Raw genomic sequence first — 22673 nt, forward strand, 5'->3', positions numbered from 1 at the left:
ATTTTTCTGCATTGTCGTTTCAGTTCCCTGAGTTTATCCGAGTACCAGGGAGCGGTTTCTCTGGCTCTTTTTAGCCTGGTTTTTCTTGCAGGGAGGATGGTGTCGATGGAGTCCTCTAGCCGTTTGTTAAAAGTTCTGCTATTTTGTTCAGGGTTTTTGGAGAGGATAGGTTTGGAATTGGAGAGAAAGCTAGACCACGACTCTAGCTGAAGTTTCGACCAATTTCTCATCTTCCGTGTGGTGGGAGGGGGGGCGGCGTGGCTTTCCACGTAGACCAGTTAAGGGGAATTAGATGGTGATCCGTCCAAGGTAGAGGAGTAATGGAGCCGACTGTTAGAGTGGGGCAATTGGTAAAGACTGGGTCAAGCAAGTGACCTTTGTCGTGGTTAGGCGACTTTATTAGTTGTTGTAATTGGATCGCGGCTAGACTAGAGACTAGCTCGTTGGCGGTGCAGTCAGTACTGACATCAAAATGAATATTGAAGTCACCCAACAGCGTGAAATTCGAGGAGGACATGGCAGTTTCTGCCACGAGCGAAGGTAAGGAGGAGGGAAAGTGGTTCAGTGGGCCTGGCGGGCGGTATATAAGAGCCCCTGTTAGACTGTCGTTCGGAGTAAGCTTGAGGCAGAAAGACAAGCTTTCGCAGTCCGGAATTGGGCCAGAGGTGCAGTAGCATTGATAGATGGATTTATGGATGATGGCAAGGCCCCCTCCTTTTCCGCATGAGCGGTCCCTGCGTTCGATTTGGTAGCCCGATGGCAGGGCTTGAATTACATCTGGGTCGCAGTCTGGGGTTAACCATGTCTCGGTTAGGAAGAGGGCATCAGGGGATCGTTCATTTAAGAGAAGTGAGATTTCTACTTTGTGTTTTGGCATAGACCTGCAATTTAGAAGCAGTAGGGTAAAGTTTTGTTGTGGCTGCTTAGGTTGAGCCGGTATTAAGTTGGCATTGCAGTGCTGGCAATAGGTGGGAAGATTAAGGGGATGGTATCGGTAGAAGCAGCTGTCCTTCGTGAGGGGTTTCAATGTGAGAAGGGTGGCAGAATTATAATGCGTCCTATGGGGGGGGGGTTCAGGGGGGGTGGCCCCTGTCCCCGACCGGAAGCGGACGGGCGCAGACGGGCTTGCCTTAGGCGCTCCCGCTGCGCTCGTCCGCTGCACTTCCGATAAAATGTTCCCATCAAAACTAGGTTCACTGCCAAAGGACAGAAAATCTTTATGAACCTAAAAGAATCAAGGGATACTTTTGTTACTTAAAACAACTAAGCTCCACCCTGAATGAGAGATTCCTATTTAGAGGTAAAGGAGGCACTTAAAATATTGGGCAATTCTACAAGACCCCAGTATTGTCCATAATACAAAGAATTAAAGTAAGGAGACAAGTAGACACCCACATTTCAGATATTTCTGTTTGTACACCTTTAGACTGAAGTGAATTTGAGAAAATGAGTAAATCTTTGGAATTTGTTAGTACAAGCCTGTAACTTGCTGATGTGCTTGTTTTTTTGGTAGGAGTCAGTTTAGAAACACTAGCAAATGGCAATTTTTTTCAATTTGCATCATTATTGCCTTATATTTTGTAAAACAGAGTGACACTGGAGCCTCAACATATTTAGAGGTCTCGCCTACGCAGCGCACATGCGTTGCTTAGGAGACCTTTAGCCTTCGTACAGCTCTTTTCCCAAGCACATACTCGTCTTGTGGCGGCATACAGTTTGCGGGAGTGCGCAGCCGTGTGCCACAAGCTAGAGTATGTGCTTCCAAAAAAAGAGCAAACAGCTGCTGCTTCGCGCGTGCACTCGCTCCACCCCTCCCACTTGTTTGTTTACTGTTGTTGAGTATATGTATGCCGCACTACACCCATACATCTCAGGGCGTGTGCTCCAACTAGCACCATAACATGCCACTACATCAAAGTGAATAACAATTAAAAGACACACCTTTGAATAAAAGTACTGTGCGTTTTCGAACACAACTTCAGAAAAGGCCGCTGCGGTTTGTTTCCTTCTAAGTGACTTCTTTATTGTCTCTTCTTATTTTTATTCACACTAAACAGCCACCAGATGGCACTGGTGTCTTGTATTTCTTTTTTGGCAGTGCTCTGTATTCATTTAAAAATAAAGTCTTACTGTATCGTAAATGTAAATGTATGTGTCTTGTAAAGCGCACTGCTGCCCTGAGGCGTCGTGGCGCTGTAGACGGCTGGGGAACCCGTCCTGGCTATCCCTGTGAGATGGTCCCTACTGGGTATCTCCAAGGTGAAACCAGGCATCCCCGGCGAATGTGGGGGGCCGTTGTAGAGATGAGGCAAGCTAATGCCCAGAGTTGCAGAGTGTGATCCCTGGTTAGAGTAGGCACCGAGGCGAGAATTATCGAGTCTGCTGACCCTGGTCCACGACCCTGCCGCGTCGGGAATTGAACCCTGGTCCCATGCCGTCCTCTCCGATGTATGTATGTTATTCTATAGAAGAAATTATACGCGCCGTCGCAGGCTATGGCCTGGTGAGCCCCGGATATCAGCCTGGGTTTAAACTAAGCCTTAGTTCGATTGTAAAGTTGCACTTTCTAAAAATTGCACTCAAGCATCATTTTTTTAATGATCTTTTAAGGCTGCAATCAAGTGTGACTAAAGCAGATTGTTTTCTTCTTAATTTAAAATAGATGTAGGAATACCCAAGTGCTCTCCATTAACCTGAACATGGGAAGCAGGACTATTGTGGTATATAGGACAGATGGCCTTTGCCTTCGTACATATAACCCCTATAAGAGGTCAGTAAGGATGTTTCTCCCTTATTTCCTAAGCCAGCCAGAAGAATGATGCGCTATGCGCCTGGACGGGCAGTGCAAGGTGTCAAGGGAGGAGTGCGTAGTGTCACCCTCCTTGGATAAGAGTTTAAAGAGACTGGGTAGCAGTCTTTGTTACTACTGGGTGGCAGGGTTAAATACTACAGCTCTAAGAGTCTACATATATTTGGATTTTTCAACTCTGCACTACATCCGAAATACCACACCTATAAATTGTGGCTGCTTCCCTTTCTACTTGTGCAACACAAATAATAAAAAGTCTCCAGCTTTACCCTTGCTTTAGAGAAACTGTTGCTCCCCTCTGTCTGGTTCGTTCTATCCTACATTCGTGAACCCTTTCTGGCACCTCAGATTCTGCTGGGAGACGAGTTAGCCCAGTTTCTAACCCCTCCGTGACCTCTGGATCTAGGAACAGACTTCGCTTAAAAATGTTTGCATCTTGAAATCTTATTACAATTTAGGATTTTGAGTGCCTCAATTACATGTACTCCCTCTCTACCTTTCTGCAGTGTACACTTGTTTACATTATTGAGTATATGGGTTACATCCATGAACCAATAGAAAATGTGTCCCATGGTTTGGTGTACAGGAAATCTGGCCAGTGGCCTGCTGTCAATGGCTTAAATGTATTCTTTAAAATATCTGGGCCCATGTTTCTTGATTGTGCTGCAATCAAGGAAAATGCACCGCATTAGGGTTATGTGCTGCCCACAGTACAGCCTCAAACTCACGCTGCTCTGGGGGAAGCACATTCGCGTGAAAAACAGAGAGGCTGCTTTAAACCTGCTCTGTTTTTACAGTGCAGGCCGCAACCCACCTGCACTTTCAAAAGGGGTTAGAGAGCTCCTTACAGGGGGGTGCAGTGAGTGACTGCACGTGAATGCAAGGGTATGCGTGTGGGGTCCAGATGATCCCCTTTCCCCCGCCAGAGAGGAACACCAACAGTGGTCCTTCTGAGAGCTTCTTTGCCTCTGCCCCCACGTCTGTAATACGAAGCGAGCGCAGATGAAAAGGATTCCCTTATTTGCATGTGACCACGCCCCCACGCAAATGAGGGAACGCCCTCTTGAGGAAGCGATGTATGTGTGCCAATGCTTTCGGTCTTACAGAAGGGGACGCACAAGCGTCTGCGGCCCCTTCGATAGTACCAAAGTGCTCTAGGGTGTGCCAAGCGGGCGCATACACCTGTTGCGCCCCGGGGCACTTCTATAATACGGTCTCTGGTTCTCAAAACTGCTCACCATGCTCCTAATGTGTCCTCTACAAACGCATCTCCTTATCCGTCCATTTTACCTCTAACTAGGCACCCAAAATTGTTCTTGCTGTAGAAAGTCCAAGACCTGTTTTGTGACCTTCAATACGTGACTACATCATGCAGATGGCTCAGTAATCTTCTTGCTAAGAATTCAACTCTGAATTTGGCCTTTTTTGCACTATATTCATCTCTTAGGTCTGGCTCAGTTTTGACTCCACTAAGCGCACTATTACTGAATCACTTCACGCTGTTAACTGTTAGGTATATATTTTGAATACAGATTGCTTGTATTGGAACGCACAAGATATTATTTTATATCTAAAAAAATACACACAATCGTTATGCACTCAACTCTTTATGTCGGATAGGAATTCTATACAGAAGCAATTATTCGTTTTTGTGTTACAGTATTACCCCTTTTTAATGTTTTTTTTTCCAGAGTTCGAGTGTTTTTCCTTTTCACAAAACAGGACGATGTGACAACAAGCATCACAACCATTAGCAAGCATGAACAAATGTTTTTGCATATGTTGCTTAATAGCCAATAGGTCTCGCTTTTGTGACCTTATAAGTATTTAGTTATGCAGCACAATATCCTTGGTGAACAATATCAACCATTGCATGGCTAAACACTTAGAAGGTCCCAAAGGCGAGACCTATTGGTTATGCCAATGCTTGTTTATATAGTTAACACACCTGATAAAATTCTGCCTACCTACAATCATTTGCAGATATACATTACATTATTGAGAGAATTACAATACACCTTTTCAAATGACTGACAAATCAAACCAACTAATCACGTCCTAAGAGAAGAAGGTAGAGAGAAAGAAATAGGTTTTAAAGAATATGGACAGCTATTACTATGCAGCAGACACGTTTCAAATGCTAATGAATTGCATGTTCTTGGTGCTAGAAATGTTAAAGAAACTGCCAACTTGAGTGAATCAATATGGGAAAAGGCAATCTTTGAATGCCCGCATTACGGGGGACTCTTTGGCCCTCTCGGTTTGCACTGCTAATAGCCACATACAGAGCTGTCCAAGGACATATGTCATGTAAGTGATGCAGCAACCCTTGCAAGGCCAACCAGTGCACGTTAACCGGTATAGGGGTCATGTGGTCAACTCTTTTGGTGTCAAGCAGCTGAGAGCAAGAGGGACCAGTCAAAAGCAAGTCTAAAAACCAGAATGGCGATGCTATCATTCAAAGTGAAGGGCAGCAAGACTTGAACATCTGGGATATCAGGAAGAAATAGGATTTAGAAAAAGACTAAATATGTAATGTTAGTGTCAAATGTGAATACACTACAAAGCCTAATGACTTAACAGATAATACCAATAACAAAAATATAAATAAATTAGTTAAGCCTCTTTCATTGTGTATTTTTTAATCTGTACAATGTTTGTTTACGTTTTATGTTACATCTGTATTGTGCTTTGCGTATATTCCGTTATGTTTTGATGCTTCTTTCACTGGCATGTATGCGATATAGAAAGAAATTAAACTAAAGTTAAAGTAAGAAATCAGGTGTAAATCTCGAACTGTCTTACTGCATATTTGACATCTTGATGTGTAACTAGACCATAATTTATTTCCAAAGCTAATTGATACAAGGTTTAAACAAAGCATGAAAACACACAAACACACACACTTACTTTCAAAACTAGGGCAGTCGGTTCAGCTCGTGTTTTGGAAGTATCGGGTGGTTACTGAAATGGGGGCCGACAAAAGAAAGGGGTTCCATAAATGCATTCTTTCCATGCAATTTTCCAAAGGAATTTTAGACATGACTACAGCCGAGAATTACACCAAATTTGGCAGAAAGGTAGTTTTTGGTCCAGAAAGCGACTTATGTGAATTAGTGTGAATCCGTCAGTAGATAGATAGATAGATAGATAGATAGATAGATAGATAGATAGATATATATATCTCTATCTATCTATGACACAAAGGCTCCGCGACTCCTCCCACTCTTGTGCTGAGATCTGATTGGCTGCCAACACTTGAAATAGAAAGTGTTGGCAGCCTTCTTGGAACGCCCAGAAAAAACGTTCAGAAAAAAACCAAAAAGGAGGTAAGGGGGGCGTGGCCAAGATGGCGATCGAGACAGACGTGGGTCTGTGAGGCTCTCGACCCAAGCCCTCGCCCGGACCTATTAACAGCACCTGAGACCCCCAAAACAGGGCCGGCGGGGCTACTGTGGTGTCGGACTCTCTGGCCTGCTTTGCTAACGCGGCGAGTGGAGGCACCTGAATTGCCGCGGAGTCCCATCTGCCACGCAACGAGACCGGCCTGCAGTGACATGGCGGCCGAGGTCGCAGGGTGACCGGCGCGGATCCCCGCCGGTGCAGCCGACGCACGCTGAGGAGAGGTTGCCGGGGGCGGCAGCAGGGCATTGAGGCGGAAGCAGCCCCAAAAGGCGACGGAACGGAGTGGGGCACCCTCCTGTGAATCGAGGAGGCACCCGCCCGGGGGGCGCGAAGCTGGAGCCCCCGGCCTACGGGCCCACCGCGGGAAGCCGCAATCGCGCCCGGACCGGGAGGCTGCCTGAGAGACAGCTGAATCACAGGCGACAGCCCCGGGAGCCCAGTGGAGGACGGGGGACGGTTGCAGTCACCCGCGGACCGCCTAGAACAGGTCAGCCGGCACCTGAGCTGGTGCGCGAAAATTGAGCCCCAGGCTTTGGGGCCTAGCCAACGGAGCCCGCTCTACTGGCCAAGGACTCCCAGGGGTGCCCGGCTGGGGGCCGCGAAAATTGAGCCCCAGGCTTCGGGGCCTACAGGTGGTTGTCACGGGCTGGCCGGGGCGAATACGCAAAGCGCACCAGGAGGGGGAGACAGGAGCCACACCGGGCCACACATCCCGGCGGCAGCTGCCAGTGGACAGTGCGTGTGGTGGGGCGGTCGGAGACACCAGCGGGCAGCTGCGAACAGGTCAGCGGACGCCGGCACAACGGCGCCAGGTTTCACACAAGACCTCCGGGCCTTGCGGGGGAGCCCACTCTGACCAAGATCATCTGCCAGCTCTAGCGAGGTGGGGCTAGACGAGTACACGACGGGGATCCACTTCCATTATCAAGGTCCCCAGATCCCCAGCTGCTACGAGTCCTGAGACGGGGAACGGCGAGGGGGACTAGCCCAACCAGGTCTTCGTGACGCCAACGAAAGCGTATCGCCCTTGCTCGGCCTAGGCGAGAGCCCACGGTTCTATCGGGTGGAAAGTGCGCCCTCCCAGAGACAGCTCCTTCAGAGGTGGGTGCAGTTCACGACCCCCGGGGTCGACTGACGCTGCTACCATGACATCAGGGCCGCGCAGAGGAGGCCGCACGATCACGGACATGTTGGCTAAAGGAGCCCAGAAGGGAGAGAAGAGCCCAACGACCCTGGCGACGGCGACGGGCACACCGGGGCAAGAGGAAGACTGGGCACCCATCACTAAATCGTTTTTGGAAACCCTTTTCAACACACTACGCGAGGACTTTCAGACATTAAAGCAAGACATGGCTGGCGAGTTTCATGAGTTGCGTCGCGACGTGGATGGCCTGGGGGAGCGAGTGACCGCAGTGGAGGACGCCGACCACACTAGAAGTGAGGAGGTAGAGCAGCTGCAACAGAAGTGTACATCTCCGAGAACAACAGGTAGACTTACAAGCGCATACGGAGGACCTTGAGAACAGCTCCCGCAGAAATAATATATGAGTCCGAGGCGTGCCACTTAAGGCGGAAGGGACCGACGTTTCCCTCTTCTTGCAGGGCCTTTTCAAGGATATCTTGGGAGAAGGGGAGGATTTTGATATCCGCATCGACAGGGCGCACAGGGTCGGATTGGCGCGCCGAACACCCCCCCCCCCCCCCCCCCCCACGGATATCCTGGCGTTTCTTCCTGACTTTCCATTAAAGGAACGCATCCTCCAGGTGGCCTGCACAAAACAGCCCTTCCGCCACCAGGGCCATCCAGTAGCACTGTACCAGGATCTTTCGGCCATCACCCTGCAAAAGCGCAAGGTCTTCAAACCAGCCACCACATTGCTGCGGGATAAGGGAATTCTTTACTCCTGGGGCCATCCTTTCCGATTAATCTTCAAGTGGAACGGAGTCCTACAACAACTTAGATCTTTGCAGGACACCTGCGAACTGCTGGGCATAGACAATGACGGCGACACGCCGACGGAGGGTCCCGCGGATCGACCCTCGCCAAGGAATTCACCACGGCCCTCAAGCAACAGATGGGAGCGGGTGAGGCGCAGACGCTCACCGAAGGTGCCCCACAAACCGGATCAAGCGACGGTGGCGCAGGAACAGGCGGCGGCCATCGAGGAGGTATCCAAGGACACGGCGACGCCGGAATAAGCGCCTGGGACATGTACCTTGCCCCGACACACTGGCTTATACAGTAATCAGTAAGGGGGTTTCTTCTTTGATTCAGGATCAGCAGGTCTGGGAGGGCTGGGGGGGGGGGGGGGGTTGGGGTGAAGAGTTTGCCACCGCCACACACTCCTCCACGGAAAGACTCCGTAGGCCTGAACTGTACACGGATAGGCCTGGGACTATGACAATGGTGGGTTTCCAGTTGGGGTTAGAGGAGGGGGAAGGGGGGTTGGCAGAGGTGGCGGAGGTGGGGGTTTTTGAGTTGGGAGTTTCAGTTGGGGTTGGGGAAGGGGGTTGCTGGGGGGTGGGCGGGGGGGGGGCAGGAGGAGTGGATTCGGGGAGGGACAGTTCTGGGGAAAGGGGGGGGGGGGAACTCCCGGTGTGGTACATCCGAGACAGGGTAACAATGCAACTGGGGTCCAGAGACCTCCTGACATACAGCGCAACCCTTACACCTTCCACGTATGGCGGACTCCACGTTAAGGGTTCTTACCTTGAATGTTAAGGGGCTTAACAACCCCGTCAAACGCAGGGCAGTCTAGAGAATTCTGAGGCGGAAGTGTGCCTACTTCAAGAAACTCACCTACTCCCCAAAGACTGGCACAGGATGCGCTCCAGGGCCTTCCCGTTCCAGTACTACTCCTCTACACCTGAGAAAAAGGCTGGGGTGGCCCTTCTAGTGGCACAGCACTTCAAAGGGCAGGAAGGAGACAAAGTGGCCGAAATTAAAGAAAGATTCCTGGCTTACAACATCCAGATAGGTGGGTTAGCGATGGTCGTGGGGTCACTTTATGCTCCAAACTCTAAACAAGAACCATTTCTTAAAGGAGCTCTAGCAGACGCATTAGCAGCCAATACGAAATCCATACTGGTAGGAGACACTAACTTAGGGATGGACTCCAACAGGGACAGGTCGGGCCACAGATTTGGGTTCACAGGTGCGATCTCTGTGGAAGAGGGTAAGTGGCTAGCGAATAGGGGGTTTGTAGACCTATGGAGAAGACATCACCCCACCACTCCGGGATACACCTTTTATTCACACGTACACCACACATATGCTCGAATTGATCACTTCTTTGGGAACACAGAATTGGCCCCTCTGGTCAAAGACATCGAGGTTCTTCCGGCAGCACTCTCCAATCACGACGCTCTCATGAGACACATGCGAGTCCAACGAATTACGATGCAGACAGGCAGATGGCGCCTCAAAGAAACCCTCTTGTAGCGCAAAGGGGTTACTCAACAGCTCCACGACCGCATCACAGAATATCTGCGCACGAACAATACCCCTGAGGTCCCACTGACAGCGGTGTGGGGGGCGCTTAAGGAGGTGGTGCGGGGAGACTTAATTGCAGTGGCCACTACGGAAGCCAGGGAACGCAGAGACAAGCGACAGTCCCTTTCTGAGCAAGTGCTCGAGTTGGAACGGGCCCATAGCAGAACCGGGGCCCCCAGGATCTGGCGTCAGTTTAAAGCAGCTAGGGCCCAGTTGGCGAGCCTAGACCTGGATAGGGCAGAATATGCGGCACTACGCTTACGCCACACGTATTACGTGGGTGGCGACAGAACAGGGCGTTTGCTAGCGAGCCGACTCAAGGCCAAGACCCTACGCTCCAAAGTCTCTTCCATTCAAAACCAGGAGGGGCAAACAACTCAAGGGGATGACCAGATCGCGGAGGTGTTCCGGGCATTTTATGCCTCACTGTACGAGGCAGAGCCCTCCCCTGATCAAGGGGCTGTAGAGACCTACCTAGAGGAGGCGGCGATTACACCTCTCCACGAGGCTAACCGGTGCACTCTGGATGCGCCTATCAGAACGGAAGAAGTCATCTCAGCGATCGCGCGTCTTAAACCGCTCGAGGCTCCGGGACCTGATGGCTTCTCGGCGGGTTTTTACAAAGCCTTCTGCCCCCTACTGGCACCAATACTAGCCAGACTGTTCGTCCCATTGCGCGGCATACAGGCCCATTTCGATCCTTAATCTGGACCTCAATATATTCACTGGCATACTGGTGGCGCGACTGTGTCCCTGTCTGCCAGGCATCATCGCGCCAGACCAGGCGGGATTTATCCCGAACAGGCAATGCGCGGACAATACCAAACACCTGCTCCACATCATTGACAAGGTCCATTTCAACGACTCTGATGCAGCCCTCCCATCGGTCGACGTGGAAAAAGCGTTCGATAGGGTGGGTAGGGGGTATCTTGACACAGTCCTGGCGCGGTTCGGGGTGGGGGACCGATTTGGCACGTGGGTCGCCAGTTGCTACGCAGCTCCCCAGGCGGTGTTCAGAGTTAATGGGGTGCGCTCTCAGCCATTTGAGATCCGAAGGGGCACCAGGCAGGGGTTCCCACTCTCGCCCCTGTTGTTCGCGTTATACATCGAACCCTTCGCACAGAAGGTCAGGGACAACCCGCCCATTGTCGGTATCCCGTTTGGCGGGGACCTGCAGACCATAAGTCTTTACGCGGACGATATCCTCGCAGCGGTAGAAGACCCCACAAGATCGGTACCAGCATTCCTGATGGAGATGGAGGTGTTTGGAAAAGTCTCGGGTTTCAAGATGAATGTCGAGAAATCGGTGATCTTACCATTGGGGCGGAACGCCTGCACGGCTAAACGCGATCAGCGATGCTACGGAGGCCTCTCATCCCGTAGGTCGTTGCTGTACCTGGGCATATCCCTGACACCAAGCACGGCCCAAATGGTCGAACAAAACTATACGACCCTGCTCACTCAACTGCAGGGTGATCTGACACAGTGGCGTCAGCAGCCACTCTCTTGGCTGGGGCGAGTAGCGGCAATCAAAATGTCATTGTTACCAAAAGTCTTGTACTTGTTTCAAACCATCATGGTGACACCACCGATAGGATTACTCAAAAAACTACAGGACAGCATAAGACAATTCATCTTGATTGTTAAAAGACCGCGACTTCGTAGGGACCTAACCGCGCGCGCCACGTCTGAGGGCGGCCTAGGGGTTCCCGACCTACTTCGGTATTTCCAAGCAACGCAACTCCGGTACCTTCTGGAGTGGAGCCGACCTGAATCAGAAAAACGATGGCTATTCCAGGACCGAGCAATGGCCCAAATGTCCTTGTGGAAGGTTCCATTCTCGAAACGTACCCGATAGACCCTCGTACCTCAAGAGATAGCCCATCACCCGAACAGTGATGCAAGTGTGGGACAGGGTAGCGGTTACAAATGGCCTCACCACCTTTCCATCCCCGATGACACCCCTGTTTGATAATCCGGCCTTTGAGCCAGGAACGGTCGCTGGGTCGTTCCCACAATGGAGGTCATCGGAGTGCAAGTCGGCTGGTCATCTCTTCGACCTGGACGGCTTCATGCAAATACACACCCTACAAGACTTCAATACGCTCCCCCAGATTCGGCGTTTCCAATATTTCCAGATCAGGCACTGGCTTACAGCAAGAGGTGTTGCCCCATGTGAGTAGACATCTCACGGCTTATGAAAAGTGGTTCCACAGGAAACGGACGATTGAACAGGTGATCACAGACCTCTACAAATTGCTCTGCCCGCCCTCACCAACCATGCGCTCCGCATGCCAAAAGCGATGGGAGCGAGAACTGGATCGCTCTTTCACGGACAAAGAGTGGCAGGACATTTACTTTAGGGCCCACCACACTGCCCGAAACGTAGCTAGCAAAGAATCAGCAGTAAAGATAGCGTATTACTGGCACCTGACACCTGCATGATTACACCAAAGCAATCCGCCCCGGGAACCGACCTGCTGGAGAGGGTGCAGCCAAATAGGAACACTTACTCACATACTGTGGTAATGTGCGGACGTAAAGGAGTACTGGGAACAGGTGCTACGTGACATAGATAAGCACTTTGAGACGGAGATCCCCCGATTTCCAGCATATGCACTGTTAGGTCTCCCTAACGCACTCAAATTCCCCCTCAAGTCACTCAGAGGGAAGCAGATGGGGTCGGCAATGGGGGCAGCCACACAACATATCCTATCACTATGGGGCACCAAGAGAACACCCACACACACGCAGTGGCTTCACAGGCTTTGGTACACTATGGGCATGGAGCGGATACAAGCCTCCCTTACTCAGACACAGGACACCTTCCTGGATACGTGGCAGCCCCTGGTCTCTCTCTTGTCGGATGAATTTAACAAACTCACATGCCCAAAATACCTCAAGGTGCTTCGCCTGGCAGACAAATTCAGGCGGGACACGGAGACCTCAACCTAAAACTCACACTGTATATATACACCTCATAACGCTTGATAGCTGCATATTGAAAAACAAAAAACAATTAACATAACATAACATAACATAGCTGCATATTGACCACACCGGGGGGAGGGAAACGGGAGGTAGGAGGGCGGGGGGTTTGGGGAGGAGGGAAAGTTTGTTGCTGATGGGGTTTTTTGACTTTATTGTCTGACGGAACCGGGCCCTTACCCACCTTCATGGACACATTATCTTACTTCGATGTGAGGCTCGCCCTCGGGAAGGAAGGGAGGGGAGCCGGGTAGAAGCTTTGGGTGTTCTTTGCATTTCTCCTTTGCCGACTTGTCATATGTTTGATGCCACAAAATTCAATAAAAATTATTTAAACAAAAAAAAAAAGGAGGCAAGGCAGGAAAACCCTGACCCACTGAATCTGATCCTGGGACCCCAATAAGGCCAAAAAGCATTTTTTTTGCAAAAAACATTAAAAATCTCTGAAAAACACAGTGGTTTCGGAGAAAAAAAGATGGGCTTCCGCGCTTGTTTTGAAATTAGCCCCTGGGTGGGCCAGGTATCAAGGGCATTTGTTAAAAAAGAAGGGGGTGCACGGAGACCCCCTCCAGATGCTCATTTACATATTGGAGGGGGGCCACATGGATTCCCCTCCATGGGTTCTTTAAATACCCATGGACCATCACTTCTTCTGGGCTTTACAATAAAAAAGAGCGAGGGCCACGCGGACCCCGTGCCTCGGGAACCACCACCTCCCTGGGGCTAGCTAAAAAAAAACATGTGGGAGCATGGCCTATTCTGTTTTCATCAGTAATTCCCAAACAGCAGGATTGCTGAGAACTCGTCTGAGGCCTGCTTCCTTTCACCACCACTCTGCAACAGAGCCTCCTGGCGCCCTACTGGTTGACTTCCGTCTCAAGTACTGAGCCATCCTGGGGGAGGAGGTGTGACACCTCTGCCCAGGATGTGCATTGTTTCTGAACCCAAAAAGCAGAGGCTCGACCCAGTGGTCCAGAAACAGATCTGGTGGTGGTGGAAGGCTGCCTCCATCCAATCTGTGACCACACCAGGGTTAGTAGGTTTTCAAGGGGCACCCTCTGTGATGCCCTCTGGGTACTTGTTACAATAAATCCCTTTTTGGCATCAGTATGGGTTTATGGAGAGTAGTAGTTTAGTACCAAATACACTGTGTTCAGTGTAGCCATCATGGTGCTGTGGAACTCGAGTTGTTGAGTTTCCAGCCCATGTACTCTCTATGGCTTTCCTGGCACTTACAACATTTAGGAATAGACCCCAATATTGTAGGGTCATACCTGCTCCTGCAGATATGCCTATACCTGTGATATAGTGCACTCCGCCTTAGGCTGGTAAGGCCTGCTAGAGGGGTGATATAGCTATATCTTAGGCAGTGCTAGTTGACATGGCCCACTGCGTCGACTTTGTCATTTTATCTGTACCAGGCCATGCATGATGCAGTGGCAGTCTGCATAGCCCAGGTGAGGGGTCCTTAGGGACCCTCTTTGAATTTAAAAACATTTGTAAAGCGCACTTTTACCTAGCGGTTTCATGGCGCTCTTCAATCTAAAATGTACTTGGTCCCCAGGTACCATTTACTAGGGACTTACACAGGGGGTCTGAAGGGCCAATTGTGGAATTCGTTTTTAGGGAAGAAGCAATGGCACAGGGAACCTAGTTGGCAGGTACCCTGTGCACTACAATCAAAACCACTTCATTTTCCAGCCAAAAAGGGTGGGCTAACCATGTCAAATGAGGCACTTGCTCACACTGAGGGTCCTTGGGGCCAAGAACCCCTCATGTTACCTCCAGTAAGTCCCACACAGCGGGACTGCTAAGAGTTTGTTGGAGGACACTCCCTCTTTCAGCACCATTCTGCAAATATGCCAACTGGCACACTAATGGTTGGGGGGTGAAGTCCTCTTAGATGCGGAGGATCCTTGGGGGCCAACAAACCCTTGTGTTACCTCTAGTAAGTCCCACACAGATAGACTGCTGAGAGCTCATCAGAGGCCCCCCCACCTTTCTCCACCACTCTGCAAACATACCTCCTGGCACACTCCTGGTTGAGGGAGGAAGCCCACTTGGATGCTGAGGATCGTTGGTGGCCAAGAACCTGTTACCACCAGTAAGAGCCACACTGTAGGATTGCTGAGAGCAGGTCGGAGGTCCCACCCCCTTTCTCCACATCTCTGCAAACGCGCCTCGTGGCACACTACAGGTTGGGGGATAAAGTTTATTTGGATGATGAGGGTCCTCTGGGGCACTCACACACCCACTTACAGACCCATACAGCCACTTACTCATCCGCTCAAAGATCCATACAGCCACTCATGAACCCACCCACAGACCCATACAGCCACTAGCATGCCCAGGCAGCGACCTACACACCCATTCACACACCCTCTCTCAAAGTTTAAAGGTTACAGTTAAGAAATACAATTTAAAAAAACCTTAGAAATTCACTGAAAAAACCAAAGGTTACAGGGACGTTATAGTTAGGCTCAGGTTCCTGCAGTCATATTTAGCTGAGCTAACTATAACTTGTGCCCTGGCAATACAATGCTTATGACCTCACATATTACATCACTCATGACATGGTCAATGACATCACCAATGACATCATCCAGAGTGAGTAAGTTTTTCGTAAGAGTTTATGATTGTTAAACATATATACTAAGCTACTACAAAAACACTACAATGTTTCTGTAATCTTTGTTTTTTTCAAAACACTACAAAACTACTACAAAGTCCCTGTGACCTTTGTATTTTTCAGTGAATTTCTAAGGTTTAAAAAAAATCTATTTCCTAACAAGAACAACCCTGTAACCTTTGGTTTTAAAAAAAGAAAACATACACAGCTGACCCAACCGTATTTGCTTTCAGTAGATAGAATAGAAGATCTCTCCCCTGAAACCACAGTCAAGAAAAATTGGTCCGCATAGGTGAAGACTTCTACATCATTTTGGCTTCACCTAGTCCTGTTTTAAATACGTGAATGCATTTGATAGCCTGGGTGTCACAACAAAAACCCAGCATGGAGGTCAGACATTTAAAAACTGGTGGCTATGAATGCGAGCATAAACAAGGAAGATACAGCATGGGGGTAGTACACTGCAAAACAATCTAGAATGGCATTGTTTAATGGTTACAAAAATAATCACAAGAATAGAACATCCAGTTCACATGATGAGAACAGACACAAGGGTACACAATTGAGGAGACTTACTATTCATTGATCCGTTTATACCAACTGTTCCTGTACCAGATATTTCTACAACTGGAACCATTACATTTCCATCTTTTTTACAGGTCAGGCTAAAGCACATTCTGGAGGCTATACGACTTATAATTGACTAATAAGTGAATTTACTGACAACGGCTTACAATTCTTTAGACACATAGAATTAACAAATAGAAAATTCAAAAAATGACTGCGGTCAAGGTAGCTTATATACTTACACCAGTTTAGCTGCCTGACAAAGCTGGCCATGTTGTTATGCTTGAAGTGCTTGGGAAGGATGTTCTTCGCAAAACTCTCTTCGTTCAGCACAATGAAACTGTTTCCATCCTACACATGAAAACACCACAGTCAAGACCAGAACTTACAAAATAAGTGGCAGATCCAAATCCATATAGCCTGCAAAACGGACGTTCGAGTATTATATAAGTAATACAAACTTATTACATCAAATTATCTTCCTGAAGAAGGCAGGCCTCTGTCACAAAAAAACAAAGTCATCTTGTGCTTTGTATAAATATAATTTGGATTCAGTAACCCTCAGGCTTATCCAACCTGTCCAGGTGCTACCTGTTTCACGATCTACATCCCTACCTATGCCACTCGGAACCGTGGTTTCCTCTACTCTTCCTGCAGGGCTTTAGAAATAACTTTCTATTCTGGATAGGCACCATAATGAGTACATAAAATTACATAATAGTAAAAATTATCTTTGATAAAATATGTAAATCACACCTTGTAACCATTTGATGTGTCTAGAATAAGTCATCCATAGGTACACCTGTCTATAGTATGTGGGCCATGAACCATTTTGTATTCTTTGGGGTGCCTTTATTTTATTGAGGTCAGACCTCAGGCTGTTGTTTGCATTTTCGTCCATAGTGGCTAGTCAGTTGCAAGAAATGACAGATTTTCTGGAAAACTACAGGGATGCAGTTTGTAAAGAAGGAAAATGTAAAGGCAGATTGTTTTCAAGGGTATCTGCTAAAAATGATGCTTGAAGGAGAGTAGAAAGATAAACCATCTTTATTTAAAATACCCTTGCTGATCTCTGCCACTCACAGTAGTTTTAAATCAATAGGAAGAGCTCAGCTCCTCCAGGCGTAATGGTCGAGACAGATGTTTTTGGTGCAGCGTCTCGAAAATTACCGACGTCTTGGGAGTGGGCACGGTCAACGAGATGCCCAACTTAGCTGCACCCCTTAACAGGACGTCGGGAAAGGACACCAGATCGTCCACCGGTGATACTCTCGTCTCCGGTGACTCCGACAGAGTCGGGGAGTAGTCCCTGGTCCCTGATGACCTCGTATGGGAACGATACCTGTGCCTCCTGTGGCGTCGTCTCGATCTCGTGGATGACCTGTTGCGTGATCGTTCCCTTCTCCTGGAACGAGAACGCGATCTCCCAGTCCGTGGACGTTCCGCAGGTTTCCGTGAAGGTGTCCTCCGTGGCTTATCCTGAGGTTTCGGCTTTGGCGTCCCCTTAGGTGGTGTTGGAAGGGGAGGCAGTGACACCGATCTTGGTGGAGGAACGGGGGGTGTCTCCGACCGAGGGACGGGCCCACGAGGCGGAAGTGGTGGTGGTTGTCCTGAGGGAGGAAGTGGCGGAAGTGGAGGGTTGATGGGAGGATCCTCCTTAGGTACAGGGGGAGGAGGAGCCTTTGGCTGAGGTGGTGTATAAACCACTGAGTACACCGAGCCCGGTGACTTCTTCGGGGGAGGGGACTGTGAACCAGCCCCTCCAGCAGGTGATCGCAGTCTCCGCCGCCCTCCACCAGAACCAGCGTGACTTCTGGCGCCAGAACTCCTTCTGCGCCGCTTAGGAGAGTTGGAACAACTCCTAGACGCCGAGCGTCGTGTCTCCGGCGTCGAATGTCGCCTCCGTGACTCCGGCGTCGATTGCCTCCTCCGCGACATCGAACGCTTCTTCCTCGACGCCGAACGCCGCCTCCGCGGCGTCGAATGTCGGCTCTTCCTTGACGCTGACTGCTTCTTCGAGGTCCTCGATGTCGAGGATCCCCTTGACGCCGATCGTCTTCTCGACGCTGACTCCCTTCTCGACGCTGGCCGCCTTCTCGACGCTGGCCGCCTTCTCGACGGCGAGCGCCGACGCCTGTCATACCTTCTTCGGCGTCGATGGCTCGACGCTGACGTCGACGAAGCCGTCGACTGGGATCTCGACGGAGGCCTACCCAGGCCCTTCAACGTCGATCTTTCCAGTTGTCTCGACCCGGAGCCCCGGGGAGTTGGTGAACACACCGTCGTCATCGCTCTCGACGTCGTCGTCGATGCAATCAACGCCGACGGAGACCAGGACCGTTTGCTGGTCTTCCAGCCTCTGGCGAGCCCCCCAGAGGCCTCAGCAGAGGCAGAGGGAGCCTTCCCAGCCTGCCCAGACCCACCTGCAGCCTGCTGTCGTCTGTCCTCTAGGCCTTGCAGCCTAATCTTCAGCCTTTCCCTCAGGGTCCTTGCTGAAAGGTTCTTACAGATGTTACACTCTTCAGGGACATGTGCTTCAGGAAGGCAGATGGTGCAGACCTCGTGTGGATCAGTCTTGGCCTTCTTCCTCCCACAAACTGGGCATTTGTCGAAAAGAGCAGGCATTTTAGAGCCCTAAAAAGCCTGAACAAACACACAGGAGTGAAGGGAAAGCACCAAGACACAAACTGAAACACTTTTAAATCGCAAAGTGCACAAAAATCTAATAAACCGTTCAATTATACTACTGGGCTGCCCAACTTAAAATAATTAATCAGTGGATCCATGCCCCGCGTGATGACCCAGCCTACAAGGGGGACTGGTCTCAACTGGGGACGGACTGCATGCTTTCCGTTTTATACAACAAATCGCAAGTCAAAAAGATGCTGGGCCCGACGCAGCACACAGCGGCCCTGTGGCACGTAGCACAAACACGACTGGGCTGGAAAGGAAAAATCACCAAACTGACGCCACTGTGGGACACGAAGTCATTGGGGAACCTCAGATCATGCAAAGGGTTTACACAGTGGGACTGCATAGGAATCTCCACGGTGGGGGACCTATGGGACAAGGGCACAGTGATTGCGCTTCCACAACTCCAACAACAATACGGCCTAGGCCCCACCGAGACGTTCAGATACGTGCAGATACGTCACGCACTGCTCCAGGCAATCCCAGCAGACACTGAAATACCAGAGTCCTCACCTCTAGAGGATAGACTACTGACGGACTTTATGCAACAAAGTGCAACTTCTCTAACATACAAAAAACTGGTTAACAACCTGGAGGACCCTACACTAAAACTTAGAGAGAAATGGGTGGGAGAGATAGGAGAGATAGATGATTCGGAGTGGAACGAAGCGCTTGCCTCCCCTAGAAAAGTAGGCATTTCGGCAAAGTTCAGATTAGTGCAACTTAAGATTCTGCACCGTATTTACTACACTAGAACACTACTTCACAAGATACAAAGGGCACCACACCCCTTCTGCCTTAGGGGATGCGGGGAGGAGGGGACACTATTTCACACGATATGGGAATGTCCACAGGTACAAGAATTCTGGAAACAAATTATGCGCACTGTCTCCCAGGCCTTTAAAATCTCCATTCTACCTGAACCCCGCAAATGCCTGTTGAACATCTGGGACCCCAATGATCTGGATAGATATGGACTGATATGGGCCACACTAGCCATGACAGTGGCTAAACGAGACATTGCACAGAAGTGGGGTGCTCCGGAGCTGCCTACAGCGAATAGATGGACTAAAAATATGGACATGCTGATGGTGACGGAAAGGGCGGTGTATGTGCTCAGGGCTTGCCCCCGTAAGTGGAACAAGATTTGGGCAGCATGGAATACTTATAGGGGGGAAATCTGTGAACCCTTGCCAGACCACGAGGACCTAGACTCCGAAGGGGAGGATGAGTAGGGGGGTGGACGATTGGTTGCTAGGTTACTATATAAAACAAAATGTCGCTTTACTGCAGCTTTATTGGGACACAAACTGTAGACATGTGAGGTGGCTGGTGGTTTGATATGGGCGTGAGAGGCATACTGGAAAGTGATGACACCTGTTAGGTTTTTCTGTCTTTTTTATTTTTTGTTATCTTCTTCGCAAATTAGTATATATGTTCTGAAGGTTATAGTGGTGCAAAGTGTACAATGTGAGACAGCTACCTTATGCTCCAACAATTGCATTACGGACAACTGGTAATAACCATACCTGTCACTGTTGGGACTGCACTTAGCGTATATCAGAATACACATTTAATATACTGATCTACTGATAAGAAACTGCATGGGAAACAAGATTGAAACTTGATGGAAATATTGTGTATGTAACTTCTGCCTTCATGTCAATAAAGATTTTTTTTTAAAAATCCAATAAACTGTTGAAAAAGGGAGAGCTCAATGCACCAGGGTCCTGTTAGCAGGAGCCGGAAAAAAGAACTGAAAGTAAAAGGGACCTGCTGTGCATTCTGGTAGAAGTTCTGGAAAGTTCTCTTAAAGGCACAGTATCCTATTTAAGCCACATAATGGCAGCCTATGGGGCTTGTCTGTCTATGCCTTCCTCTCGATCATTCCAGAGGCTTTTACTGGTAGAGGCAAGTTTCTCTGTGAAGAAACTGGGCAGACTGTGTTGTATGTGTGGTGTTTTTGGTGGAATTTCTAGATGAAGTACTGGACAGTGTAGCCTGTGGATAAAGGCTGCATTATTTGTCTTTAAATTCTCTCTTAAGTGTCTTTGCAGTTCTGCAATTTTTTGACAGCTTAAGAGATTATTTTTGATTGCCGGGGTCCACGCACATGGGCGGGACTATTCACTAGATTATGACTATACACAGAGATCCCCTACTACAGAACCACTTTTCTTTCCAATCAATCAAGAAAGCTTTATTGAACTGTTGTGGATTTACAATCATAAAAGCACAAAGAAAAAAGTATACATCGCTTTCCAATCAAAAGAAAATTGAGAACCAGCAGCAGTTGTATTACACCAACACATTTATAAGTAAAATACATAAAGAAAGGTTTTTAAAAATAGTTAAAGAGCGATTAAAGTTAATCTGTAATAATTAGACTTTTCCTTAAATGGAGTACTCTCTTTAAAAACATAGCAAGCCTTCATACTACATGTTCATTATCCAACAGCTGAAGTTTTAAACAATTTTAAGCTATTGCCATTGTAAATGACACTGCCTTTTATTTATGTTTTAAAAACAAACACAAAAATAAAAGGCATTGTTATTTGCAATGTTAATTGCTCAAACTCGTTTCACGTGGAGTCATCCCTTCCCCATCGCCTTTAAAAAATTGGGTTTACTCGCTAATCGACTGATTGGGGTTATTGGCGACTTAGTGCACCCGGACCAGTCGGGCTTTATTCTTCATCGCAACACTGCCCTTAACCTGCGTAGACCCCACGGCGCCCTGGCCAGGGCCCACACCCTGGAGGAGCCGGCAGTCCTTGCTTCCTTGGACGCCACGATGGCTTTTGACTCTCTCGAATGGAGTTACCTCTGGGCGGTGTTGACGAAGCTCGGTTTTGGCCCGGTGTATATTGACTGGGTGAAGCTCCTCTATGCTGACCCACTGGCTAACGTTGCCGTCAATGGCCGCATTTCGGCATCTTTTGCCCTTCATAGGGGCACCAGACAGGGCTGCCCCTTGTCGCCTCTTTTGTTTGCGCTCGCTCTTGAGCCGCTTGCGGCTATGTTGCGCACGCACCCGGATCTGCATGGCATAAGCTGGGCCCCTGGTTTCGAGGACAGAATCTCTCTCTATGCCGATGACATTCTGCTCTACCTCACCTCCCCTTGCAAGTCACTCATTGTGGCATGCGATGTACTTAGACTTTTTGGCGGGTACTCTGGCCTCGTTATTAACTGGGCCAAGTCCTTCCTAAACGTACTGAAAGGGGACACACCACGCCTCCCTAGAGGCTGTAACATCCAGGTGGCCAGCCAGGGCTTTAAATACTTGGGGATTTATATCTCTGGTAATGCGAGGGTGAGATACGACCACAACCTGCTTCCCCCTCTTCTGCGCCTCCGGCGTGACATGGAGGGTTGGCGCAAGCTTCCACTCTCTCTACTTGGACGCGCGGCATTATTTAAGATGATGTCTTTGCCCAGGTTTCTGTACGCCCTGCAGAACACCCAAGATCCGGTCCCCGCCCGCTACTTTCGAGAGATTGAGAGCCTTCAACGTGCCTTGCTCTGGGACGGCCGTCCCCGGGTCGCTATCACGAAGCTCACACTTCCGTGGTACGACGGGGTATTGCACTACCAGATGTGCGTAGGTACTACTGGGCCTCTCAATTGGCGGCTATCAATCATGGTTTCTACGGTCCGGAAAACAACCCCGGCTACGCCATGGATAAGTGGCTTTTGGGTGGCGGCAATTACTACAGGGCGCTATACTCGAGGTCTCTGGATAGGCGGATGTCGGGTCCAACGAGAACTGCGGTCCACATCTGGCGGACGATCACCAAGGCGCAGGGCTGGCAGGGCAGGCTGACCAGATTCACCCCTTTGTATGACTCCGATATTTTGGGCAAACTATGGCACACCAAGGGATTTGATAAATGGGACCTCATAGGTATTTCCAGGGTGGACGATATGATCTCAAAGGGCGAGATTAAGACCTTCTCCCAGCTACAGGTTGAGTTCAGCTGGGCGGCACGGAGTCTTTCCGTTATGCCCAGCTGCGACACGCGCTGCTCTCTGCTAAGCCGGCAGAGGGGGCGATTCCAGAAAGCTCCCCGCTGGAGGACAGGGTGTTG

At 49.5% G+C, this 22673-nt stretch overlaps 1 protein-coding gene across 6 annotated transcripts in view; it reads right to left on the reverse strand.

The window, feature by feature from the left end:
- The window catches only part of LOC147707917 (heat shock factor protein 2-like), a 303326-nt gene that overhangs the window by 237291 nt on the left and 43362 nt on the right, over positions 1 to 22673 (reverse strand). For all 6 annotated transcript variants that reach the window (XM_086926725.1, XM_086926723.1, XM_086926722.1 and 3 more), the window contains exon 2: positions 16134 to 16242. In XM_086926725.1, coding sequence (XP_086782851.1) covers positions 16134 to 16242 — 109 coding nt within the window. The remainder of the gene's footprint in view (positions 1 to 16133; positions 16243 to 22673) is intronic.

The sequence above is a fragment of the Lissotriton vulgaris genome, chromosome 6 (genome assembly GCF_964263255.1).
Source record: "Lissotriton vulgaris chromosome 6, aLisVul1.2, whole genome shotgun sequence".
Lineage (NCBI taxonomy): Eukaryota > Metazoa > Chordata > Amphibia > Caudata > Salamandridae > Lissotriton > Lissotriton vulgaris.